The sequence below is a fragment of the Manis pentadactyla genome, chromosome 16, assembly GCF_030020395.1.
Source record: "Manis pentadactyla isolate mManPen7 chromosome 16, mManPen7.hap1, whole genome shotgun sequence".
NCBI classification, from domain to species: Eukaryota; Metazoa; Chordata; class Mammalia; order Pholidota; family Manidae; genus Manis; species Manis pentadactyla.
The window spans coordinates 10,185,949-10,211,928 of record NC_080034.1 but is presented as its reverse complement, the minus strand read 5'-3'; the positions used below and the strand labels follow the sequence as shown (position 1 = coordinate 10,211,928).

The 25,980-nt window shown below is 37.2% G+C and overlaps 1 protein-coding gene and 1 long non-coding RNA gene across 5 annotated transcripts in view; one reads left to right on the top strand and one right to left on the bottom strand.

The window, feature by feature from the left end:
- The window catches only part of LOC118927723 (uncharacterized), a 79,732-nt gene that overhangs the window by 22,409 nt on the left and 31,343 nt on the right, over window positions 1–25,980 (bottom strand). The gene's annotated exons all lie outside the window — the stretch shown is intronic.
- ADGRB3 (adhesion G protein-coupled receptor B3) overlaps window positions 1–25,980 on the top strand; it is a 669,309-nt gene that overhangs the window by 642,273 nt on the left and 1,056 nt on the right. For all 3 annotated transcript variants that reach the window (XM_036916256.2, XM_036916253.2, XM_036916255.2), the window contains one exon: window positions 13,953–14,057. In XM_036916256.2, coding sequence (XP_036772151.2) covers window positions 13,953–14,057 — 105 coding nt within the window. The remainder of the gene's footprint in view (window positions 1–13,952; window positions 14,058–25,980) is intronic.

Genomic DNA, 25,980 nt, shown 5'->3' with positions numbered 1-25,980 from the left:
TTTTATTTACAGCAATGGTGAACAAGCTCTGGTTTTAGCAATTCCAAAGAAAACTGGTCTTTTTTGGTAGTATTTCAGACTACAAGATACAAAGTAATGATAAAGACTCTGGCCTCAATGATTATGGGGCAAAATTTCATACTGACACAGCTCAATTGTAGCAACCTGGCATGTGATAAAAATTTCATTTTATCATAAGTTTTAGAGTGAAAGTATCCAGACTATAAATTCAAAGAGAAACTATTCAGCAACACTTACTTTTAGATTCTCAGTGCCTTTTAAGGGACAGATTTCCCATTAATTCTTCAGGTTACCAAAAGTAAAGGATCATACTGTGTATATTTTTTGTCCTGAAAGCAGTAAGTTGTTATGATAGTACAAAGGAAAGGAAGTGGGAACTAACCCACTAGACATCAGTGACAAAATACAGTAAAAACCTTGATTGAAAATTAAGCTTCAGTACAACCAGTTATATAATCACAAGTGCTAAAAAAAAAAATCTAATCATACTGTGTCATTTGGAGCATTAGAAAAACTATTTTTTCTTTTTGTACATTCTCTGTGGCAACTGGTAGCAGATTCCTTGAGCTGATACTTCTTCCTGTGCTTAGTAGTCCAACATAGAACCATGGCATTATCAAAACGTTTGCTGATAATGGAAAGATTTCACAGTACAACCCTGGCTATTTTCTTTAGCTCTTTCATTGCTATAGTTATTGCAAGATTGCTATAGGCATCAAAATTTGGGGGGGAACTTTGAGTACCCTTACATTACAAACCATTTAGCTCTGCTCCCCTTATTCTGTGTGCAGGTACAGTTATACGGCAGATACCTTGGTGGTGATGTGCAGAAGGATTATTGCCAGATTTAAGCGTTGATGAAGGTCAATACAATCTATTTGTACCTCGTGGACAGTCCTTGAGGAAGAGTCCAAGTTGCCCCTCCCCTTTTCATCCAGGCTAGGTTAATGTGTTTATGTCAAGCTTTTCTTAATAGTCCCCCCAGCTACTCTACCATGCAAACTTCACCACACAGTGGCCACCTTAGGCATTTGCCTCCTCGACTCCTGAACATATCTTCCCTTCAGGCCTCACACACTCCGACATAACAAAACAGTATTCCCTCAACTCATATTCTCATAAAACTCTGTAGCTAGTAAGAGAGTTACAGCTGGGGAAAAGTCCTTTCAATGTAACCAATCTCCAGGACAATATTGCATTATTGCATTTCTAGAATAAATAAAACAAAGGATGGACTAGTCATAAAATACAGAACACAGCTTCTTGCTTTCTGGGTAGTATTCAGAGACCACGGTAGTGAGATTCCTGTGTTCTTTAATAAAGCCCTTTAGTGGCTTTGCATGCTGGCTCCGAGTGAAGATCTGGTTTACAGCGTTAACCTTAAAAATTTAACAACAAAAGTTATTGAGCAGCAAATGAGTTAATTTAGGAAGAGCAGAGGAATTGTAATTTGGGACATGCAAACTATGATGAACAATAGGCAAGTCTGGAGGACACAGGAGGAGAGTTTTCGTAGAGGAAAGGAGGATACTGGAAGGGGTTCTTTTGAACAGAAGTTCATTAGAGGGAAATGAGAGTTCAAAGTGGTGGTGGCTTCTCCCTGGCTGCAGGCAAGGGTGAGCTTGTTGTTGACAGAGGGAGGGGATGTCTTCTTTCTTCCTGCTGAATCATGCAAGCTGCAACAAGGGGTGGCAGTGCATCTGAAGTCCCCTTGGGGCTTCCAGGCGTCATCTTGAGTGAGGTTTTCTTTATTCAGTTTTACATTTCCCCCTTTTGAACAAGCTCTTTCCTCAGAAGCATTGCTGATACAGAGTCAGGTTTGCCAAGGTTAGTGGTTTTGTCCCTTGTTGCCAGGAAGGACCTCTCCTGCTTGTCATTTCTCACAAGGGAAGGAAAGTACACTGTGATTAGAAACCATTTAAAGCTACATTTGAGTTGCAAGGATGGGTAGGAGGGAGAACTCTCAGGCATTTCCCATTTAAAGTCTATATCCTATCCAGGTTGTAAGCATTGGAGATCATCTTGAACCACTGAGTCAGCATCCCCCTATTGGGTACATTGTTTCTGCAAAGGTTTCACAGGCAACAGGCATAAAACTTAACAATGATTATACAAGACAAAATGAAGAACAGGATAATTGTCCAATTTGTGTAATGGTCCCAAACCTGAAGGTAACAGCTAAGTAGATCAAAAAACCAGGGGTCATCTAGATTTTCTCATAGCCTGAAAAAATATTACTCAAAATTCCAGAGGTTTCCCCCCTTAGCAATGACCTGGGAGATACAGAGGCTGGCATTGTTCTTCCAGGCCAATGCCAGAGTAAAAGGAAGAGCGAGTTCTATGTTTACTTGAAATATGAAGTCTTGATCCAGTGTTTAGGAAGAAGCAGTCTGCTTCAATGTCAAATACTTCTCTTCCTAGTCAGTTTGCAGAAATCTCTAGCCTTTGTACAAGACTAGATGGTAGTTCAACCTCCTTTAGCTGTGAGATGTGTATCTGAGGGATGTCCCTGAAATCCATCACTTCAGTAGTGACGAGGACCTGGTATAGTCCCTTTCAAGGAGGTTTAAGGACAGCATTTGTTCTTACTGATCCAGGGTGGAGAAAAATTGGAAACATTAGTTTGGAGAGTTGTAGCCAGATACTTGAAAAAACTAGAAGAATTTAAGATGTAGTCCAGTTTACTATCTAAAAAAAATCTCAAAGACAAGATCAGAGTCTAATATAGACAAAGATTCAAACAAAATTTTTCTCTTTTCTTGGTTAAGAAAAATGAGGATAATCACAATAGAATGAATTTGCTTGAATTAAACTAGGTCTGATTGTTTACATAAGTGTAGGAAGAATGATCAGCCACGTAAGTCTCAGACTGCTTCACCGGAACCTTGTAAGCAAGACACCAGCTTGATTTTTCCAAGGAGCTCTATTGGCTGCATGAAGTCAGCCTGAGTTCCCTAGAACCTGCCTGTTTCTATGTGAGTCTGTGCCCATCTCTCTCAAACACGGAAATCCAATCAGAGCCTTGGTAATAGAGCCAATATTTCCGATTGTTGTTACAAGGAGAACAGATTCTTATTGAACGTATGCAACTAACTAACTATATTGCCATGATTTCTGAATTCTGGAGGGATCAACTAGAGAGAAAAAAGTAGATATTTCATCCTTGTTTACAAAGGTATATTTTATCAAATTGCTATACATAAGTCCAGGGAGAGGAAATCCTGGGGCAAAATACCTCTAAAAACCAAAATCAGTCAAAGGGAGAAATAAAGTTTAAAACCCATTTATAGCTTGCAAACTGCAGTCCAGGGCCATCTCTCTCCTCTGCTCCTGAAGAATCAAGCAAGCAAGCCAGCCCCTCCCCTTAAACTCTCAGGTTCAGACACGCCCTTGGTTGCCCAGGTAATCACCCAGTGACATGGAGATGAACTCTCCACCCCTGAGGATATGCAAATGCACTGAAGCCAGGGGAGATACTCTGGAAATGTTATAATTTTACCCACACTATATATCATAAATAGCTTTCAAGAGAGGAGAAAAAAGGGTTCTTTATATCTGGAAAACAAAACAAAGAACCAGCAATGTTTCAAACAACAAGTCATAAAAATTATAATCCTCCTCCTCAGTTCACTGAGTCCCATATTGTTAATTCTTATTCTGCTTGAGTCCAGTTTTTCCATTAGTTCTGGAAATTCTTAGTTCAATTTTATAATCTCAAAGTTATCAGAAATCTGTGCTTTGTCAGTGCTCTTTCCATGAATCTCTTTGAAGATGAATCACTTTTGTAGGTATACTTTTGTAAAAGCATCAGAGTAAAACAATAACTCCCTATAAATGACAAAAATATTTAAAATACCCATTATTAAAGATCTGATGAGAATTCATGATAATGGAATTGAAAGGAAATTTGGTTATTTCTATGACATACAACATTTTAAGATACTAACTGGAATTATGACTGATAACATTATATCAAGACAGATTTCCAGGAATTTCATACAATTTTTAGAACAGTTATATTAATAACATTCATTTATGCAATATAAACTAAGAAAATTTAACATCACTTATTTGACAATGCTTCCCATGTAATTTAGCATATCAAATAAGCCTAATTAAACATCTCTTATAAGGAGAGAAGGACAAACCCTTTGAGATGTTTTAGGAACCCTCTGCAAAAAATCAGTTAGTTCAAGGTCAGAAGACTTTATTTAGAGTTTTATTTGGGGGAGTTTGTCAGAAATACCAAAAAGATTTTAAATACTTGGTCAAGGAGAGTCATAGTTTATATGAAATAGTACTTAGTTATCCATTCAGCCATGGCAACAATAAAAGATGTTAACAGCAAATATAGAAAGTCACATAGTTCTGAGTAAAAATTTAGCTCTTTTAATATCAGAAAGACTCAGTTTACCTAAGTAATTAAAGAACTGATGAAGGTAGCAAACACAGATTAATTTAACAGAACAAAATCTTTTTTGGGATTTTTTAGGCCGATTATTTTAAAAGGTTAAAAAAAACCACTTTGACAATCTTATATCAAAACCAGACCAATAGTCTAAGTAAGCTCTCTCCTTTCAGCAGATGAAAGTTAAAGTTTTACAATCCATAGTGTACTTATACAAAACTAATTTTTAAAACCTTTATAATATCTAATCTTATCTAGCTCGATCATAAATAAAATTCTTTCCCCAAGATTACTTTTCTGTAAACCTTCTGCAACTGTCTATGTCCATCTTAGTTTGTTCTTTATTCTCTTTCCCTCAGAAATAACCAGCTTACTTCAGAACAAAATTACCCTCATTTTCCTCAACAAAAATGCATCTCCATACCTCATACTTTTTCTAACCAAAAAATGTATCCTATTTTCCTTACATACAGAGTTGTTTCCGTTAGTACTCCTAGTAGCTTTAATTACATATTTTTTAGATTAGATGCATTAGAATTCTTAGCCCTTAGAAAACTTAATTTCTAAATAAAAACTAAGCAATTATGAGCTGACTTTTACATTAACTTTTTTTAGGTTGGCAATTTTGTGAATACATTTCATAGTTTGTAGAGACATATACCTCCTCATAATACAGTTTTTCAGTGTGGAATGAAACATGTCTATTAATAGACCCAAATATCTTTTGTTTCTCTGTAAAAAGAAGCCAAAAGGAACTAGACCTATATTCAGTAATTAATGTTTCAGCATTCTATCTTATTTGGAAATGACTAGATATTCAATGAGCATCCATCATTTAATTTAAGTTAGTAAAACTTAAGGTTTTAGGTTACTGAAAAGGAAATTATTTTAAAATTTCACTTAAAAACTGTTTATCCTACTTACTTACATCTAATTTACTGTTCTTAACAACTATGTTTAGATTACCTACAAAACTTACCGAGACACTAGACAACTAGCTACTATTTTGTTGCTGACAAATTTCATAAGAGAGATAACATGAACTTACAGGACATTTAGTAAGCCTAGGTAGAACAAAACTTTTATATTTGATCTGATAACTTTATACACCTGTTTTAATTATACCAATGATCTTAAATGAGTTTGCATACTGGGTATTTTGTCCAGATCATGTAAACCTGAAAAATATTTTCTTTCTATTATATTTCTGAGAATTTAATCTATATCAGTGCTTAATTTTCAAGCCAATTAAATAGAGATCCTTTTATGAATCAATTTTAAGCAATACCATCAGGAGGTAGAAAAATACCATATTTATAATGTTATGTCATAGCAATACATAAACATGTAGATGCAGAGACCTTAGAAGACAGTTTGCTTTTTTTTTTAATTGATCCACTAATCTCAGGACATTATTCATTTATAAAAACCTTTGAGGATCCTCCCTGGGTTTGAAATTCTTGAATTGTGACCCTTAGTTGTATAGAATGAGGAAGCAGAGCGTATTGAAGAGGTGAGCCTTGCAGAAGAGAAAGAGGAAGCCAAAGCTGGAGACAAAAAGAATGCAGAAGGGGAAAAAGGACTCAGAAGCCTTTCTGTCCTCTCTCAGTTGTTTGCCTTGATGAGTTTAGAAGCAGTGTTTGTAAAGAGGTGATTTTAGAGTCTTGGGTGTGTTTGGAAGCCTCCAGGTACCAATTAAAATAGGCTCCCCATTCAGTTTGTTTGAGAGCCAGAGTCTTCTAATTTGGTTCTGAGATAAGTAAGTTTGGGGAGTCTGAAAATTCCCCAGAATGGCTATTGGAATCCTAAGTTATTTTGGTTAAGTTGGTCCATTTAGTTAATGCTCATGAGGAAGGGCCATGATTTTGAACATAATACTGGCTAGGGTTCCAGAAGGAGGGACCCTCCTGAGAGACTTTAGGGAATTGGGATCCCATACTTCAAAACCAGAAACACACAAAACAAATGAATACTCACCTAAAGGATGATGCTTTGAAGAAAACAAACCCCGTATAAAGTTGGAGAGCACAGCCAAAAAGAGAGTCTGAGAAGAGGCTTACCAAGTCAGAAGGCAAAGGATTTCTGAGGGAAACAGAATGCAAGGGGTGCCACACACGATGCCAAGAATCATTAGTTCCTCAGAGGTTCATCTCCTTTGGATCCCACTTCTGCCACCTTGTAATATCAACCTTAAAATTAAGCAACAGAGATTTTTGAGCAGCAAATGAGTTTATTTAGGAATAGTAAAGAAATTGCAATTCAGGACATGCAGACTATGGAGAATCCTGGGCAAATGAGAACAAAAGAGGAAAGCATCCTTCTGTAGAGGTAAGGAGGAAGTTAGGAGGAGTTGTTGTGAACAAGAGCTCATTAACAGAAAGTGAGAGCTCACAGTGGTGGCCACTTTCTGTTGCTGGGCTGAGGGAAGTATTTACTTTTCCTGATGAACTATGCTAGTTGTGTCAAGTGGTAGTGTGTAAGAGCTCCCCCTTTATGGCTTCCTGACTCTATTTTGAATGAGGTTTCCTTTATGTATTTTCACTAGAGTAAGCATTCCATAAATTTTTGTTGAACAAATGATGAAAAATTGGATTTTTAAATCCAGTTTTCTTTAATAAAAAATTATAGCACATTTTATCTGAGTTGGGGCAGAAACCAGTATAGAAAATGTGCCACTATGGAGGTAACCTCAAGTACAGCCACATTAGACATCAAAGACATCATGTATAATTCAATGAAGTGAATGGCAGGCAGAAATTCCAGGAGGAGGTAAAAGCATGGAGGTTGGCTAAGCGGTGGCATGCTCAAGAGACAAGTGAAAATTCACAGAAACATGGTATCTGTGGAGGAAAAGAGAAGGGAATTAAAAAGCCATATAAAGAGCTTTTACTCCAAGGGAGGAAGTTTTACCTAGTTGTGGCGAAAAGCTGCTAAAGCTTTTGTATTGCATTTTTGTTTGTTTGCTTTTTAGTGAAGAATGATTTGCTTCAGCTAGGGCTTATAAAGATGTAAACGGCAGTAATAGGAAGGAGGGATTGGTATGGAGTGAATGAGGATTTGAAATACAAATTAGGAAGTGACTAGTCCAGGAAAGAAGAAACGAGAATCCACTTCCTGGAGGTGATAAGAAAAGAAAGGGATAAAGGGACCATGCGGAGTTAAGATCTATGGAATTTGGTCCCTAAGTGAACATAGGGAAAGAGGTCAGGGGTGCAGAAAAAAGAAGACTGCAGATCTGAGCCTGAGTTTCTAGTACCATCAGCAGATCCAGGGAAGTTAAGGAGACATCTAGCTAGGATGAGGTGCAGTTTAATACTTTGGGGATTAAGGTGCCTAATATGATATTACATCAGAAATATTAGGCAGGTAGGTTAACTTGTCTGTCTTGGGTTGAGCCTAAAGTTCAAGGAATTCTTAGGGATGCAATTACAAACATCCATTCTGAACCTGTATTAGACAATACTATCTATTCCATGTTAAAAATGAAAAATAAATATCTAGTCATTTATCTTCCAAAAAAATGAGGATAAACTTTGTCACATTCTTACATGCAACCATGAAGACTCTTAAAAACACCTTAGAATGTTCTTTTTAAGCTCCTAATGAACACCACACATCCAGCACACCCATGCTCCTTAGACTGGGAAGAAAAAATCAATACAGGACCATTGTGGCCCGTCTTTGTGGGGACTGGAATTTTTACTGGAAGAGTTTGAGGGACATAGTCAAGTAAGATAAAATATTTTTTATTTTATATTGATATGAACACAGCTAAGCTATGACATAGAAGATAAATTTATATTAATTTCTAAATAATAAAGCATACAATTTCAAGTGAATGTCTTACCCCTAAAAGACCCCTTCCTACTTTGTCTCTGACCCTCCACAGTAAGTGTGTTCCTTAAGGCAGTCAGCACATTTAGGGAGGAAAAGTTTGAGCAATCTAGTCCTATACTCTATCCATCTTTTCTATATTACTAAATTTAAACTGCTGCAAAATTAGTATTTGCAGCAAGTATATTATTGAGTGGCAGTGACATAAACAAACAAACAAATAAACAAATAGTTCAGTTTTTTAGATCCTTTGTCCAGTTTCTCTTAAGCCCTGGATACATATTCATTCAAATAGAACATGCTTGAAACATAGAAATTGTAATGGCAGACTACGAAGAGAAAAAAGATGATTTATGTACTAAGAAAGGTACATAAATCATCTTTTTCTCCACAATACAGCATCAGGAATCAAGCTTCATCCTCCAAGTGTGCATTGCTTCCCTAACCTGAGGTTTGACAACCACTTCAGACTAGTTTTTATCAGCCTATTTGGGATTGGGGACTACATGCAAAGCAGTAAAGAAGAAAAAATAACCATAGGTTTACACTAGGAAATACAGACAGAGGCAGTATAGCTTTATAAAATCCCGAGGCTGGAAAAGATAATTTAGGCAAAGTGCTCTTCAATTCCTGTCAGCACATGATTTCCAGGAGTCATAATCTAAAGTGTATAGTCAGAAGATTCCCCAACTTTTTCTAACAATTTTTCTAACAGTCTTTCAAAGTCCATATATAGTGATGCCTATCTTATTTGTAATTCAGACTTAGAGAAATCTCAACTCTGTGATCCATACTCTTTAATGTAGAAGAGAAAATCTCCAGTTTATCGCAAGGCCACATAGAGGCCCCTTTACAAGCCACTTGTATGGAAAATAATGGAACCCAATGGGATCAAAGCAGGATTGTCCAGGGTCAATAAAATCAGTCCTCCTTCCAGTGGGAAGACCCCTTAAATAGGAGAGAAGGCAAGATTTATGATGGCTTTCCATGTTGCAGGCACCTTCCCGGGCATATATACAGATGGGCCATCTCATTCATTTACTTTATTCCTTATACATTTTTTCAAGCATCTGCTGATGGCCAAATACTGTGCCAGGTGTGACGAATAAAAACATGAGTAAGTCACTCTTTGCAAGGTGTTCAGAGACAAGATATCAAAAGATAGTCGCAGTCCTGTAGGATGGTTGCAGGGTGATGGGTATACCGGGTTTAGGGCTCACTCCTATAGGCACCTACAGTGTTTCGTCTTTTCCATCTGAAGAGGGCATCATACAGACTTCAGTAGTCTGAGGGGGGTGCTCCCTGAATCTGGGGGATACATGTAAGAGAGCAGCATTCAAAGGGAATCGGCTTTGGATTCAGAACAAATGCCAGCTCTTTCACTACCCGCGTGAGGACGGGAGCTTTGCTGAGGCCCTTGAGCCTGAGCTTCGGGCTCCTAATCAGTCAAGTGAGATCATGGCTACGACTACCGCCTCCGAGGATTATGGTGAGGATTAAGAAAGATAATAATGGCAGCCATTCCTTAAGTGATTTATATCCCTTTTTAAATCTTCAAAATAAGGCTGCAGGGTTATTCTGACTACTGAAACTGGGCTAAAGGGGAATTAGAGTCTGTGCCTGGAACCACAGGGCTTGAAAGTGGTGGGATCGATAGGTAAAGCCAGCTGGGTCCGTACCCAAAGCTGGCAGATTTGACAAACCCCAAGTAATTAATCTAGGAGATTACCTGGGATATAGTAGGTGGTCAAGACATTCATGGTTTTTACATCTCCATTTTTTTCAGATACCTGAAATTTCCTGAAAGTGTTTTGCAATTTACCACTTTTTCTCTAATGTGAACAATTAATAGGCTAACAAAGGCTGCCTCCCTCGAGGTACAAAGATATAAAATGAAAGAGAGATGTCCCATGAAGTAAGCTACTCTGGAGACAGTAGTTCTGTGCACTTTGGGTGGATGGTCCTCTGGCGATGGGGATTTTGCACAGAAATGCTGGGTAATAATAATCGTCGTAGAAGGGAGCATCACCAGATGTTTAACTTCATTGCAAAAGATGCCTATAATATCTGACAGACTTTACAACTAAGGGAACCTGAATTTATATATATTGCCAATTAGAATGTACCTATTTATTTAAATTAAAAATCCACAGGAGTTACAGTTTTATCATCTTTACAAGGTTTTGGAAAACTGACTTCTAAATTAAACTTCTCACAGAAGTCAGTTTCTTTGGGACGCAGGATATCCAAGTCATAAAAGAAAGAAAGGAAAAGCTAAACAGATAAACCCTAAGGTCAGTGAAACTCCAAAAACAGACACTAAAATGGACCAAGATTTGTAAGCATGAAAACTTCCAGTTAGGTGGTTAAGACCATCAAAAGCATGAGTGTTGCAAAAAAATAATTTTTCAGACAAGAAGACAAATAAGGGGAAACCCTTGTTACTTATAAAAACTAAAACCACAGCTGTGTTGTAACCCCAGAACTTTGCTAGGTTAGAAACTCACCAGTATTCTCTGCGATGCTGGCTCTCTTGTCCATGGAAACTTCCATGCTGAAAAGGCTGAAAGGTGTCCTTGAATCTGAGCAAGAAGGCATCCTGCCGTGGCAGCTACACGAGCTGTTGACTGGCAGCTCTACTGTGGCACTTCTGTTGGTACCACCAGGCCACCGTCACTGTAGTGATTTCTGGCTGTGCCAAGGTGGCAATTTCAAATTAGAATGATTATCTGGCATTAGGATGTATTTGCAATTGATGTTTCTAAGTAGGAAGGGCCCCAGATTTCAGCATCCAAATATTTCATTTGTTTCTATATTCATTTCAGTGTCCTTTTTTAGAAGAACTACTAGTGGCTTTCATGAACCTATGTACAATATTCTAAAATGCTTTTTGTTTATGAAACATTATATCCACCGTATATATTTCTGGATATGTCCCGGCAACCCACCTCCTCAGAATAAATCCACTCAGTTCAGAATCAGGTGCTAACCATGCATTCAGAATGTAATTATAAAAACTCCAGTTAATGTATCCTGACATCTATGGGATGTATTTGACACTTCGTCTGCATCATGAATCCTGCTTTTTCCAACATGAGAAAATTGGTGGCAAGAAGTAGTGTGGCATTGACTAACAAAGGAAAGAGAGCTGTGTTGGAAAAGTATGGGAAAATTGCCCTCTTTGGCCAGGGATCGTATGGACCTTAATTGACATTTCCAACAACGTGAGAAGGTGTAGCTCCCCAAGGCAAAGTCAGGATCCTTTTATGAGATGAAAGAGAAATGGAGACCATGCAGACAAAGTGACCACACGCCACCTTAAGACGAGTGAGCTGTGCCAATGATATCAACTCTCTGAAAAGGAACAATCTCTTTGAGGAAAAGGGTTTTTGAGCTTAAGATTAAAAATTCTACTAGAAATTCTCTGATTTTAGAAAATGGGAGAAAGAGAATAAAAAAGATGCAGAAATAACTGATGAGAGAATTTTCAACTTAAAAATGAATACGTAAAAATTTGAGAACCTGCCACACTTGGATTTATCTTATCAAATTCCACATCACTTACAAAATAGCACCATTTGTTTTTCTTATCACAGTTGTAACGTAACATATATTTGAGTTATTATATGATTAATGCCTATATTCTCCATTATACTTAAAGCTGTAAGAGGACAGGAACTGTACCAGGTTTTGCACACCATTGTTACCCCAGCATCTAGTACAATATTTTGTGCTCATGAAGCTGTATTAACTGAAAGAATGAAATATCTTCAGAGAAATGTCAGTAGTGTGACATCCCTCGTGCTGCACCCCAGCAAACAGTAACTATATAATAAGATTCATTATGAAAAAGACTCTTTGTAAGGTACAGCCAAAGTCAATATTCTGATGACTTAAAAAAAATTTTTTTTAAATATTCCATATAACACAAATCCATATTTTAATCAGTGTTTTAGGACTTGGTATTAGCAAGAGTATTTGCTTCCCTAAGTTTAGAACGTACTGTATTATTTTTGCCAGCTACATAGTCCTCAAAATCCCTCTACTGAGTTGCTTATGCAAATCCTCCCTCTCATAAATCTTCACCAGCCATTACCAGTCAAATTATGTTTGCCTGGTGTTTCTCTGTAAATCCTGCAAATCTGTTTCCTGTACACTCCCCAAAACTGATGGGAAGTTAATTGCTCTATAATTGCTTGCTATGTTTCATGTCCCCATCATGAGTAATGTTGCCATGTTCTCATCCTCAACCAACTGATTTGTCAACAGCCAACTCCTAGAGCTAAGAGGAGCTCTGTGAAAATAATTTGGCTATAGCAAGACTTAAAATGGCAGAATATAAACGTAGGCTGATGAAAAAATGAGAAATTAGCTTGAAAAAAAAGTATTGCCTAACAGATTCAACACAGATTCATTAAATATAGGAAATTAAATTTGGCATATGAGAGAATAAGGCCTTTAAAATATGTTAAAGATTCAATTTGCATTCCTCTTTAGCTTATTTTTCTCAAGGAGATAGAGTTCTCTGCAAGTGTTTTGGAAGAAAGTTAGGCATTACGAATCTTCCCCCGAAGACATATTTCTTTTTCAAAACATATCCTTACTTTTGAAAATATTTGGTAGTTAAAGCAATAGACCAAGTGCTCAAATCATAGCTTAGGCATGAGTATATGCAATCCACACAAACAAATGGTGAGTTGTAAAGCACATGCTTAAAAATCTTAAACATAAAGGCACAATCTTGGAGAATCACTAAAATGTTGATTTTTAACTTTTTTTAAAAATCAGAATTGAGAAAGATATTTTCTTTCTTTAAAATAACACTTGCCAGTTACAGGAGTTCATGATCTACTCTTCTTTGTTAGTGCTCTTTTAAATGCACTGTAATATAAAAAGATTCAGCTCATGACACTTCTCCAAGGTCATTTTTATTTATGAGCCTGTTTGTTAAGTTATGATAACGTTGGGAGAAAGCAGTGTCACCAGGGATGAAGAGTATTAATATATTTGTATCCGTGATTTTCAAAGCTCATCCACTACACAATTTATGCCCTGAACCCTAACTGTGAAGATTCGGTACCATCTCGTAAACAAATATATGAAACCTATGGGTCAGATTTTCTTTCTGCGAAGCTCTATCATTATTCACACGGAATGTGTAAGATTTTTAGATCTCACATACATTTCAGACACTTTAGTGCTTTGAGTAAGCATTAAATGAAAGTGCCTGGGATTTTATCCCCCTTTAGTACAGCTAGCTAGGATTTTAGTGTTTATAGAAATAAAACATAAGAAAGTAATATTTCCCATGATAAACGTTGAGAGTGACAGGTCCTTTACAAGTCCAAATTTTTTAACTTTTTCTCATATAGCAACAATTTTTGTAAAACAGCTTTAACTTTGTATGATGAAAATCTCACACAGGAATGGCTGATACATTTTTAATGCACCCACAAGAAAAGCTATTTTTTGGTAATCTTGTAAGTAGAGAAAACCCAATCTTCCTGTTCAGGAAGTGCTGACTATGAAACAAGGATTTGTTGCGGCTCATTTGCATTTGTGGAATCTTCTGAGACCTCCTAGTTCCTGCCCAACTTGTCTTCCCTTATTAGTAAAATGAAGATATTAAGTCTTTTTTTAAATACCTACATCAAATTAGAAATGAGAGCTATCCTATTCTCTTTTGCAGAAGGTCATGCATACAAGGAAGAGACATATGGAACTATTTCAGGAACTGAATCAGAAATTTCAAACTCTGGACAGATTTCGGGATATACCAAATACAAGCAGTATGGTGAGTATACTTTGCTTCATTAGTGCCCAGCACCATGCTAAGGATATGTCATGTCAACTGTCATCCCTGCCTCTAGTAGCTCCTCACTGTCTTGGGAAAACAAGAGTGACATACACAGAAAAAAATAACCCCTCAAAAGGTGCTTTAGAATGTACTAAGGGGCAAATTTAAAATGACAGAATATTTAAATATTTCATTCATATTTCAAATGCTCACAGATACAAACATGCTTTCATTGGAATTAGTTGAGTTATGTGATTCAGGTAACAACTCAAGATACTTTTCATATATGTATATAATTATATTTTATTATTATATATAATTATTATATACATAACTATTACATATAATTACATTTTATGACTTTAAAATGCCAGGCATTCCAATGAAAATGGAAAATGGAAAAAGATTCCTTCTTACAGCAAGAATCATGCATTTTTTTGTTATCACTAACACAATGCTTATGCATATGAAGACATTTATACATAGTGAGTACTTCTTTCTCATACGTTCCTCCTAATATTGAGCTGTCAATATTCAGTTAGCAGGCAAATGAGACTTGTACCATTGAAATTAGACTTCAGCACATTACCTACTCATTTTAGAATACTGAAAGCTAACGTCAAAATGAAGAAAATTGTTTTATTTAAGAAAAACAGGAGAGGGTTGTGTTTACACATCTGAAAGGCTCATGCAGCAGATACAGCTGGTTGACTGCTATCATAGGATTATAACTTGTATGGTCTGAGTATTAAATCATTAATGGCACAAATGTCTGTATCTCAGTCTCCTGACATCCAAAGTAGTCTCCTGATTATACCACATCTCTGCCACATCATGCCTCTTCTTGAAAAGGCTTATAAATATTTATCATTTGGAAGGTTAAGCCTAGGGAAGATTGAGTTGTCATCGCTGCTGACTATTGTCCTAAATATCTGAGAACAGAAAAAAAAAAAGAGTTCCTTATTCAGTTTTGATTAATAATGAGCATTTTTATGAGGGAGATCATTATCCTAAATTCAGTCATATAATTCATAGTGGCACACTGCTAATGAAAATTTGCATAATTGGGTGGTGAAAGACATTTCCAAAACAAATCACCAAGTCTTTTTTTTCCTCTCTCTTCTTTTTTTTTTTTTGGTTACTAATTCATACCACCTGCCTACCACTGCAAATGATAGAAATTATGTAGAATTTTAGGAATCAAAGGAACCCAAAAGACCATTTAGTCCATTTCCCTGCTTCCAGGCAGGACACTTAAGTTACACTACAAAGAAAAGGTGCCATTGAAAGAACTCTTACTTTGAGCGTGTCTCACAAATGATTCTCCATCAAGATCTCTTTCCATGAAGGAGTTTCTCCAAGTTCTTGCTCTTTTAGAATATAAAATAAACATATTCTCTTGCAGTTTGTCCCCAATAGTGGTAAACTGGAAGAAGGAAGGAAAGAGGAGTAGGAAGGAGGAAAAGAGGATGGTTGGATGATGGAAGGGACTTACCCAGAAGGGATAGCCAGCCTGCTCCTGGACACATGAACTTTGGGAAATGCTTGGGCAGACCAGCTGGGTTGTGGGTGGCTCTAAATCTCATATGCAGCTAACATTCCATTTCTGTTTATACAGCCCAAGACCAAATTAGCATTTTTTGAAGCTTTATGTATATTAGCTTATATTGAGTTTACAATTTTTTATTAAGATATAATTAACATATATGATATTAGATCCAAGTATGCAACATAATGGTTCAACATTTGTATATACTGCAAAATGAGCACCCCAGTAAGTCCAGTTTCCCCCCATCACAATATAATGTTCCATAATATACCACATAATATTATCAGCTATAGTCACCATGCTGTACCTTACATCCTCCTGACTCATTTGCTTTATGACTGGAAGTTTGTGTCTCTTGACCCCTTTCTCCCCTTTCACTAACCCCCACAAGCTGCCCTTCCCTCTGGCAGCCACCAGTCTGTTCTCTGCATGTATGAGTTTCATTTTCTTTGTTTTGCTTTTTAGATTCCACATATAAAGAAGTCATGAATTTTGTCTTTCTGACTTACTTCACTTAGCATAATACCCTCAAGGTCCATGCATGTTGCCACAAATGGAAAAATTTAATCCATTTTTATGACTGAGCAGTATTCCATTGTATGTGTATGTTGAGGATTTTTGCATATGTGTTCAACAGGGACATTGGCCTTTAATTTTATTTTTTGTGGTATACTTGTCTGGTTTTGGTATTAGGGTGATGCTGGCCACATAAAATGAATTTGAAAGGGTTCGCTCCTCTTGATTTTGGGAAGACTTTGAAAAGGATACATTTTTAAATCTTTGAATAGTTGGTAGAATTTACCAGTGAAGCTGTCTGCTCTGGAACTGTTGTTCCTCGGGAGGTATTTGATTACTGATTCATTCACCTTGCTAGTAATCAGTCTGTTCAGATTTTTAATTTCTGCATAATTTAGTCTTTAAAAATAGTATATTTCTAGGAATTTATCCATTTCTTCTAAGTTGTTTAATTTCTCAGCATATAATTGTTCATAGTAGTATCTTATGATCCTTTGTATTTCTTTGGTATTAGTTGTAAATTCCTCTGTTTAGTTTGTGGTTTTATTTATTGGAAACTTCTTTTTTTCTAACTTGTTTAATTTTATTAATTTTCTTTTCAAAGAACTAGCTCTTAGTTTCTATTGATCTTTTCTATTGTCCTTGTAGTTTCTATTTCAAATATTTCCATTTTATCTATATTATTTCCTTCCTTCTACTACCTTTGGACTTTGTTATTTTCTATTTCCTTTAGGTATAAAGTTAGAATATTTGAGATTTTTCTTGTTTCTTGAGGTAGGCCTGTGAACTTCCTGGTGAAACCATTTATGCTGCATCCCCTTGCTTTTGGTATGTTGTATTTCATTTTCATTTGTCTCAAGGTATTTTTTATTTCATGTTTGATTTCTTCATTTAGTAGCATGTTGTTTAATCTCCACATATTTGTGATTTTCCCAGTTTTCATTCTGTGATTGATTTCCAGTTTCATACCATTGTGATCTGAAAAGATGCTTGATATGATTTTAGTCTTTTTAAATGTATTGAGAATTATTTTGTAGCCTAATATGTGTTCTATCTTAGACAGTATTCTATGTGTACTTGAGAAGAATGTGTATCTTGCTTCTATTGGGTGGAATGTTCTGTATATGTCTATTAAGTACTTCTGGTCTAATGTGTCATTTAAGACCAGTGTTTCCTTATTGATTTCCTCTTTTTTTCCCTTTTTAAATTGAAGCATTATTGATACACAGCACTATATTGGTTTCAAGCATACAACACAGTGGTTCAACAGTTATACACATTATTAAATCCTCACCCCAACTAGTGCAATTACTATCTGTGAACATAGAGAGATATTAAAGAACTATTGACTATATTCTCTATGCTGTACTTTCATCCCTGTGACTAATTTATATTTTGAGTGAAATTTCTGTGCCCTTTTATCCCCCTACTCTCAAACCTACTCACCCCAAACCCTCCCCATATTAACTACTAGTCACTTCTCAGTGTCTATGAGGCTACTGCCGTTTTGCTCATTCTGTTTTGTTCTGTTTTTAGATTCCACAGATAAGTGAAATCATAATGGTATTTATCTTTCTCCACCTGGCTTATTTCACTGAGCATATGACCCTGTAGGTCCATCCATGTTGTAACAAATGGCAGGATTTTTTATGTCTGATTAATATTCCATTGTGTATATGATGTACCAGTCCTTCTTCATCCATTCTTCTATTGATGGACACTTTGGTTCTGTCCATATCTTCACTACTGTAAATAATGTGGCAATGCATATAGGGACATATATCTTTTCAAATCAGAGATTTTGTTTTCCTTGGGTAAACTCCTAGAAGTGGAATTTCTGGGTTATATGGTATTTCTATTTTTAGTTTTTGAGGAACCTTTATAATGTGTTGCCTAGTGGGTGCACCAGTTTACAACCCAACAGGGCATGAGGGTTCCCTTTTCTCCACATCCTCACCACCTGTTATTTCTTATCTTTTGGATAGTAGCCATTCTGACTGCTATGAGGTGATAACCTCATTGTGGTTTTGATTTGAATTTCCCTAATTATTAGCGATGTGGAGTATCTTTTCATGTGCCTGTTGGCCATCTGTATTTCTTCTTTGGAAAAAATGTCTGTTCAGGTCCTCTGCCCATTTTTTAATTGCGTTATTGTTTTCATGTTGAGTTGCATGAGTTCTTTTTATATTTTGGATGTTAACCCATTATTGGTTAAATCATTTACAAATATATTCTCCCATACTGCAGGTGGATTTTTGTTCTGTTGGTAGTGACCTTTGCTGTACAGAAGCTTTTTAGTTTGATTTAGTCCCACTTGTTTTTTTTTCATTTTGTTTCCCCTGCCTGAAAATATGTATCCAGGAAAAAATTGCCTGTGCTTATATTCAAGAGATTTTTGCCTATGTTTTCTTCTAAAAGTTTTATGATTTTACATTTAGATATTTTATTCATTTCAAGTTTACTTTTGTGTATGGAATTAGACAGTAATCCTGTTTCATTCTCTTGCAAGTAGCTGTCCAGTTTTCTGAACACCAGTTATTGAAGAGACTTTTTCCCATTCTTTTTTCATGGCTCCTTTATTATGTATTAATTGACCATACATGCGTGGCTTTATTTTGGAGCTCTCTATTCTGTTCCATTGATGTATGGATATGTTCTTGTGGCATACCATACTGTTTTGATTACTACAGCTTTGTAGTATAGTTTGAATTCAGGAAGCATAATACGAAAAGCTTTGTTCTTTCTCAAGATTGCTTTGGCTGTTCAGGGTCTTTTGTGGTTCCGTATGAATTTTAAGATTATTTTCTCTAGTTCACTGAAAAATGCCATTGGTATTTTGATAGGGATTACATTGAATCTGTGTAGAGGATTATTGGTTGAAGGTTCTTCTGTTTCAGTACATTAAATATTTCATACCATTCCCTTCTGGCCTGTGAAGCTTCTGCTGAGAAGTCTGCTGATAGCCTGATACGGTTTCCCTTATAAGAAATTTTTTTTCAGCTGCTTTAATACCCTCTCTTTATCCTTAATCTTTGTCATTTTAATTATTAGATGTGTTGGTATTGTCTTCCTAGGATTCCTTTTGTTAGGGGTGCTCTGCACTTCCAGCACCTGGGTGTCTTTTTCCCTCCTCAGATTGAGGGAGTTTTCAGCAATTATTTCCTCAAAGAGACTTTCTACCCCTTTGTCTCTCTCCTTCTTCTGGTCCACCTATTATGCAAATATTGTTTCATTTGGAGTTATCGCACAGCTCTCAGCATCCTCTCATTTTTAGACATTCTTTTTTTCTCTTTGTTCCTCACTTCATTGTGTTCCTTCCTGCTCTCTAATTTCCATCTCATTGATTGTCTCTTCTACTTGCAGCAATCTATTATTCATTATTAATCCCTCAGGTGTATTTTTCATTTCAGTTACTGTATCCTTCAGCTCTTAGTGGTTCTTTTTCAAATCTATTTATTTGTTGAAGTTCTCTCTGAGATCATTATTTTTTTTCCTGCAGGTCAGTCTTTATTACTGTTACTTTGAAATCTTTATCAAGAAGATTGGGGATCTTCATCTCATTTAGCCCTCTTTCTGGTGTCTTACCCTGTTCTTTAGTTCAGAGCATATTTCTCTGTCTCCTCAATTTGTCTGGGTTTCTATGTTTCTTCATTTGTACCAGATGGATCCACTATTCCTCCTGGTCTGGAGAGTAATGGCTTTATGAGGAACGTGTTCCAAAGTGCCCAGAAGCTCAGGACTCTGTGCTTACCTGTGCCTGGTTCCCCTCTGCAGCTGCTGCTGGGGGACTGTGGGTGGGGCTCCTTTATGCCCATCTGCCAGCAGTGGCTGATCTCTGTCAGCAGAGGCCCTTTGTGAGCCATGCGGCTGGCACTTCTACTGGGATCACTGTGGGCTGGGCCACCCTCTGTCTGCTGGGCAGCAGTGGAGGTGCTGCTGGGCCAGCAAGGCATACAGAGCAGCTGCACAGGGCTGGGCAACAGGTGAGGAGAAAGGAGAACTTCATGCTGGCTCCCCCAGGCACCTCACTGGCTGGGCTGAGAGAGGGCTGGGAAAGCTGCGAAGGCCTCCCTCTACCTGTCAGGAAGTAAAGCCTGATGGCTGCTGGGCAGAGCAGGCCTGGCAGGTGGGTGGGTGTACAGTGAATGGCCTTAGGCCTGAGCTACCAACAAGAAGAATGGAGCATTTGGGGCTGGGTCCCATGAGTGCCTGAACAGTTGGGCTGAGGAAATGCTGAGGAAGCATTATCCTCCTGCCCTTTCTCCAGCCAACCCCCACCCCTCTGGCACCCTTCCCATTGCTGGTAAATCTTTCAAACTGCCCCCTCTGTGTTGGGTCTCAGTGGCATCCTTCCTGCTCCTGGTCAGTCTTTCAAACTGCCACCCATGTGTTGGGCCTCAGCAGGAGCAGTGGAGCATGCCTGTCCTCCACAGTGGTAGTATTCTCAGCCTCCCAGAGTGCTCTGACTCTCCCTGGTGTCCAGCCTATTAATCACCAAAGCCCAATGCGGTGTACACTCATGTTCCCCGAGCAGATCTCCAGGGCCAGGTGTGCAGGGTTCTTGAGCATTTACTCCCAACCCAGTGCATTCTTCTCCCTCCCACTAGTGGACTGGGATGGGGAAGGGGCTTGGGTCTGGATCAGTCATGGCTCTGCCACTTTACCCTTCTCTGTATGGTTTTCTTTTCTTCACCAGGTGTAGATGGTCTGTTCTGCAGTCTTCAGGTCATTTTCAGGGTTATGTGTTTTGCTGCAGTTGCTTCCTTGGTGTGTGTGGGAGGAGGTTTCTGCCTTGCCTTCCTACCCCTCCATCTTTTCCCATCTCTCCTTATGATTTTATGTTTGGATGATCTATCCATTGATATCCTTCTATTATTGTATTGCTGTCAATTTCTCCTTTTAGATCTGTGAATATTTGCGTTGTATATTTAGGTGCTCTTATGTTCTGTGCATAAATATTTACAAATGTCATTTCTTCTTCCTGAATTGACCCCTGTATATGATAGGTAATGCCCATTTTTGTCTTTTATTACAGTCTTTGTTTTAAAGACTATTTTGTTTGATATAAGTATAGCTATCCCAGCTTTCTTTTGGTTTCAATTAACATGAAACATCTTTTTCCATACCTTCACTTTCAGTCTGTGTGTTCTTACATCTGTGGTGAGTCTCTTATAGGCAGTGTATAGATTGGTCTTGTTTTTTCACCCATTTGGCCACTCTTTCTTTCGATTGGAAAATTTAGTCCATTTACACTTAAAGTAGCTATATAGATGCGTATGTTATTTGTTTTCTGGCTGTTTTGTAGTTCTTCTCTGTTCCTTTCTTCTCTTGCTCTTTTCCCTGTGATTCAATGCCTTCCTTTAGTGTTATGTTCAGAGCTTATTCTGATTTTATTTTGTGTATAAACTATATGTCTTTGCAGCTACCATGAGGCTTACATATATAAGCCTATATATAGATATACACCAATCTATATTAAGTAGATAGGAAGTTAACTTGTATGCATTCTAAAACTCTACATTTGCATTCCTCCTCCTATGTTTTATGTTTTTTGATGACACATTTTACATCTTTTTTATTTTTATATATTTTGTTAACCTTCTTGCTAGCTTTACAAGTGATGGGTCCACTACCTTTACTTTATATTTACTTTATCAGTAAGACTTTTACTTTCATTTGTTGTCTTGTTACTGAGTAGTACCCTTTCTTCTTAGCTTAAACTAGTCCCCTTAATATTTTTTTGTAAGTCCAGTTTAGTGGTGCTGAACTCGTTTAGTTTTTGCTACTCTGGAAAATTCTTTCTCTCTCCTTTAATTCTGAATGCTAACCTTGCTGGGTAGAGTATTCTTGGGTGGAAATTTTTTGCTTTCAGCCTTTTGAATATATTATGCCACTCCCTCTGGACTGCAAAGTTTCTGCTGAAAAATCTGCTGATAGTCTTAAGAGGGTTCCCTTGGATAGAAAAAATTGCTTTTCTCTTGCTACTTTTAGGATTCTGTCCTTGTTTTCAACTTCTGACCTTTGAATTATAATGTCTTGGTGTGACTTTCTTTGAGTTCATCTTATTTGGAATTCGCTAGGATTTCTGGATGATGTCTGTTTCCTTCACAGGTTAGGGAACTTTTCAACTATTACATCTTCAAATAAGAAGTTTCCTGTCCATTTTTCTCTTCTCTTTTGAGATTCCCCTATTATGCTAATATTGCTCTGCTTGATGTTGTCCTATAGGACCCTGAAAATATCTTCACTTTTTAAAATTCTTTTTTATTTTTTCTGCTGTGTTTGTTGAGTTCCCTGTCTTCCAGGTCACTGATCTTCTATCTGCTTCATCTGGTCTGTTGGAACTACTCTAGCATATTGTTCAGTGCAATTATTTGTTCTTCAGCTCTGTGACTTCTCTTTGGTACTTTCTTATATTTTCTGTCTCTTCATTGAAGCTCTTTCTGTGTTCACCCATTCTTCTTCCAAGGTTGATGAGCATCTTTATTACCATTATGTCCAACTCCTTATCAGATAAATTAGTTATCTCTGTTCACTTAAGGTATTTTCCTCAGGTATTACCTTGTTCTTTCATGTGGGACAAATTCCTTTGGTTCTTCATTTTGCTTGACTCTCTGCATTTGTTTCTATGTATTAGGCAAAACAGCTCTCTCACATTTTGAGGGAGTGATCACAGAAAGACTGAGGAGTTTCAGTCTATTGTCTGTGTAGTGCCCTGGGGGTGATAGCCTGCCAAGAACTGTCTTTCCATTTGTTGTGGAGTCCTGTGGGGACCAGAAACAAACCCCTAGTCCCCACCACTAGGGATAGGCATTCAAAGGGTGTCTTCTTTGTGCACTGTGCATGCCTCCTATCAGTTGACTTTACAATTTATTAGGCCTTTATCACACAGGCTTCAGTTTAATTACATATTCTCTATTCTTTACTTGAGCTCAACACTAAAAACATCAACAACAACAAAAACAAAACAGCTATATAAATTCAAGAATTTATACTTACTCTGAAATTTATATCATAAAATTCAGGCCTTCACTGAAGCCTTTCTTAGCCCCTGTAGCTCTCACTGTCAAATTCAGTGACCCCCTTGGGCTGTTCCACAGTTTATCATTCACTTGAACCATTGAAAACATTGCACCTCCCTATGGGTTAGTCTGTAGGCTCCCCTCTTATCACACCAAACCACATAGGAAGGTTGGTAGTTTACAAGCACCATCCCCTGACTACTAGCCATCCTCACTCCCTGCGGATCCCCGCCCCACCCTGATTGCTGGGTGCAATTCTTCACCACTCAAGAAGCAGGGGAGGTCTGTCCACACATTTGTGAACCATGGCGAGAGCCACAGTTCACCCAGGGGTACTGTGGGATGCCAGAGAAGGTGAACAAGAAAGCCTACCTTATTACTTATCACCCACTAATATACTCTCTCAGAAATTCGATCAGTTATATATAGACAATAATAGTCTTTGATTAGAATCTAGACACTCTGACAAAGCTTTAAATTGGCCATGTTAGATCATGTATCTGTGGTGCTTGATCTTCAAAATATAAAAGGAAAAATCACTCATACCAAACATAACAGAACCCCTATTTTCAATGCAAATGAGCTAACACTTTACATATCTTGAATCCTTTTAGGAGTGAAATAATTGAACTTTCTGTCAAAGTAGGATTCCCAGAAAGCTCTTTTAGACATAGCCCTTGTCTAAGATAAATCCACTCTGAGGCTTGATTCAGTGGAATTGATACCAGTGAACCTTTCAGTTGGTGATTGATGATTTAGGTCATGGTAGTACCCCCCAAATGTTCAATCATTCCCCCTTGTCTGCAAAATAAATTCCAAGTTGAGTAACCTAGCACAGTTTCCCTTATGATCTGGCTTTCAGTTCACCTTCTGACTTGTTTTTTTCTGCTCTTTTTGATCACTCCAACTAAAACAAGTTGGTAATTTTTTTCAGAGTTGCACCATCTCCATGCCCTCTGGATTTTTACTTCTCAGTGTGTGTGCCTGTTCAGCCCCTCAACCACCAACAAGACATGTCTTCATGACCCAGCCCATTCTTCCATGTCAGCCCTAACGTCACTTTTCTCAGAAAAGGTTATGTGCTTTCCACAAAACAAAGCCATATCTCCACCCTCCTCTGAGCTCACACAGCATCTTTCCCAGATCATAGATATAGATACAAGTATATCTTTTACACCCCCATTTAACTATAAACACTTTTATAATAATGGTTACTACATAGTAGGCATGTATTAAATACCAGGCATTATGCTAGGCCCCTCCATTTCTTTTATTTTTGCAATCTTACAAAGTAGGTGATTATCTGCACATTTTTCTAACTCCTTTGGTCTGTAATACAAAGCATATATCTCTGTTTTGCAAATATTAAAGTTGAGGTACAGAGATACTGAGTAAATTGTTCAAGTTCACATTCATATGAAATTGAGTAATTGTAATTTGGACCTGCATGTATCAGAATTTAAATCCTATGCTCCCCAGTGGACTGTGCTGCTTTTCTGTATTTGAAGTATCATATTATTGTCTCTAGTGCCTAATAAAATGCCCAGCACAGAGTAGCTGATAGATAAATATTGGATGAAATGAGGCCAGAAAGGAGAGGGGGAAATAAGAAGGGGAGAGTTAAAAGACTACAGTTCATGAGACTTTGGGATATTAGACTAGATCAGACTTACTCCCCTGAACATATCCTAAAGGTTATCTTTTTATTATATCTTTACTATTGTCACAATTAAGGGTTGTAAGTGCTGAAAACATCAAATGTATTCAGGATTTTAATAATTTAATTTCTAGTTGTAATAAATATTTATTTAATTTGTCTCTTTTGCTCATCCATACTTGAGAATGATTTTTAATATATTGAGTGGAACCCATATAATAACTCACTTACCTGTTTTATGTTCCCCTTGATAACTGATCATAATCAGTTGAAGGTGATAATTTGGGGCAGGCAGAAGTTCAGTAGCTTGCAAGCACCATCCGCCAATGGGAAGGGTGTAAAGAACCCATTCAACAATTAGGGTTATTTTAATTTTTTCCAAAGAGTTTTCTATCATGATTTCCTTCTTGTCCTTTGATGTGACTCAGTTTAGTCTATTCCATTCAAATGTCCTCATTTTACAGAAATCTTTCAAACAACACTTATTTAAAATAAAGCAAGTCCATGGCTAAATCTCAGTGAAATATCAGACTGTAGAATCCTCAAATTATGTCTACTCATATTTATTGAGCACCTACAACATAGAAGGCCTGGATGAAATCATAATTAGGTAGATCTTAAATCTTAGGTGATAAGAGGGTGTGTACTATGAAACATTAGAGGGAATGGTGGCTTGTGAACTCTTTTTACCTTAAGGCCTTACATTGCCAGATATATTTTCCAAAAAGCTGTGCTCTTTAAAGGCAAAAATGATTTTTGCCAAATCAGTGTGCCACCCAAATACATGGAAAATTGTGGAATGCACAACAGAAAAAAAATAGATTATACAAAGTAAGCACAGCATTTTAATAGTCTAAAAAGGGTAGTTTTGGAGAAAAACTAAGCAAGCATAGTGACTTAAAATTTTACAAAATATGGCCAATTTGGGTAACTGATTTTATTATTACATAATATGCTCCATTACGTATCTTCAGACCTTATCTTTCCCAAAGATTCTTCTAAAAACACTTCAATTTTCTGCATTTAATCACAGTACCAGCTTAATGCTGCTTCCTACCTGAAGCGGCCGTGCTGGCATTTCAATAGATCCCCAACACCAAACGTCATCTACTTTGCCTTCCATACTATTGGTCGCTTTTGATTGCTCGAAAATTTTAGGACGACTTAAAGAAGGTG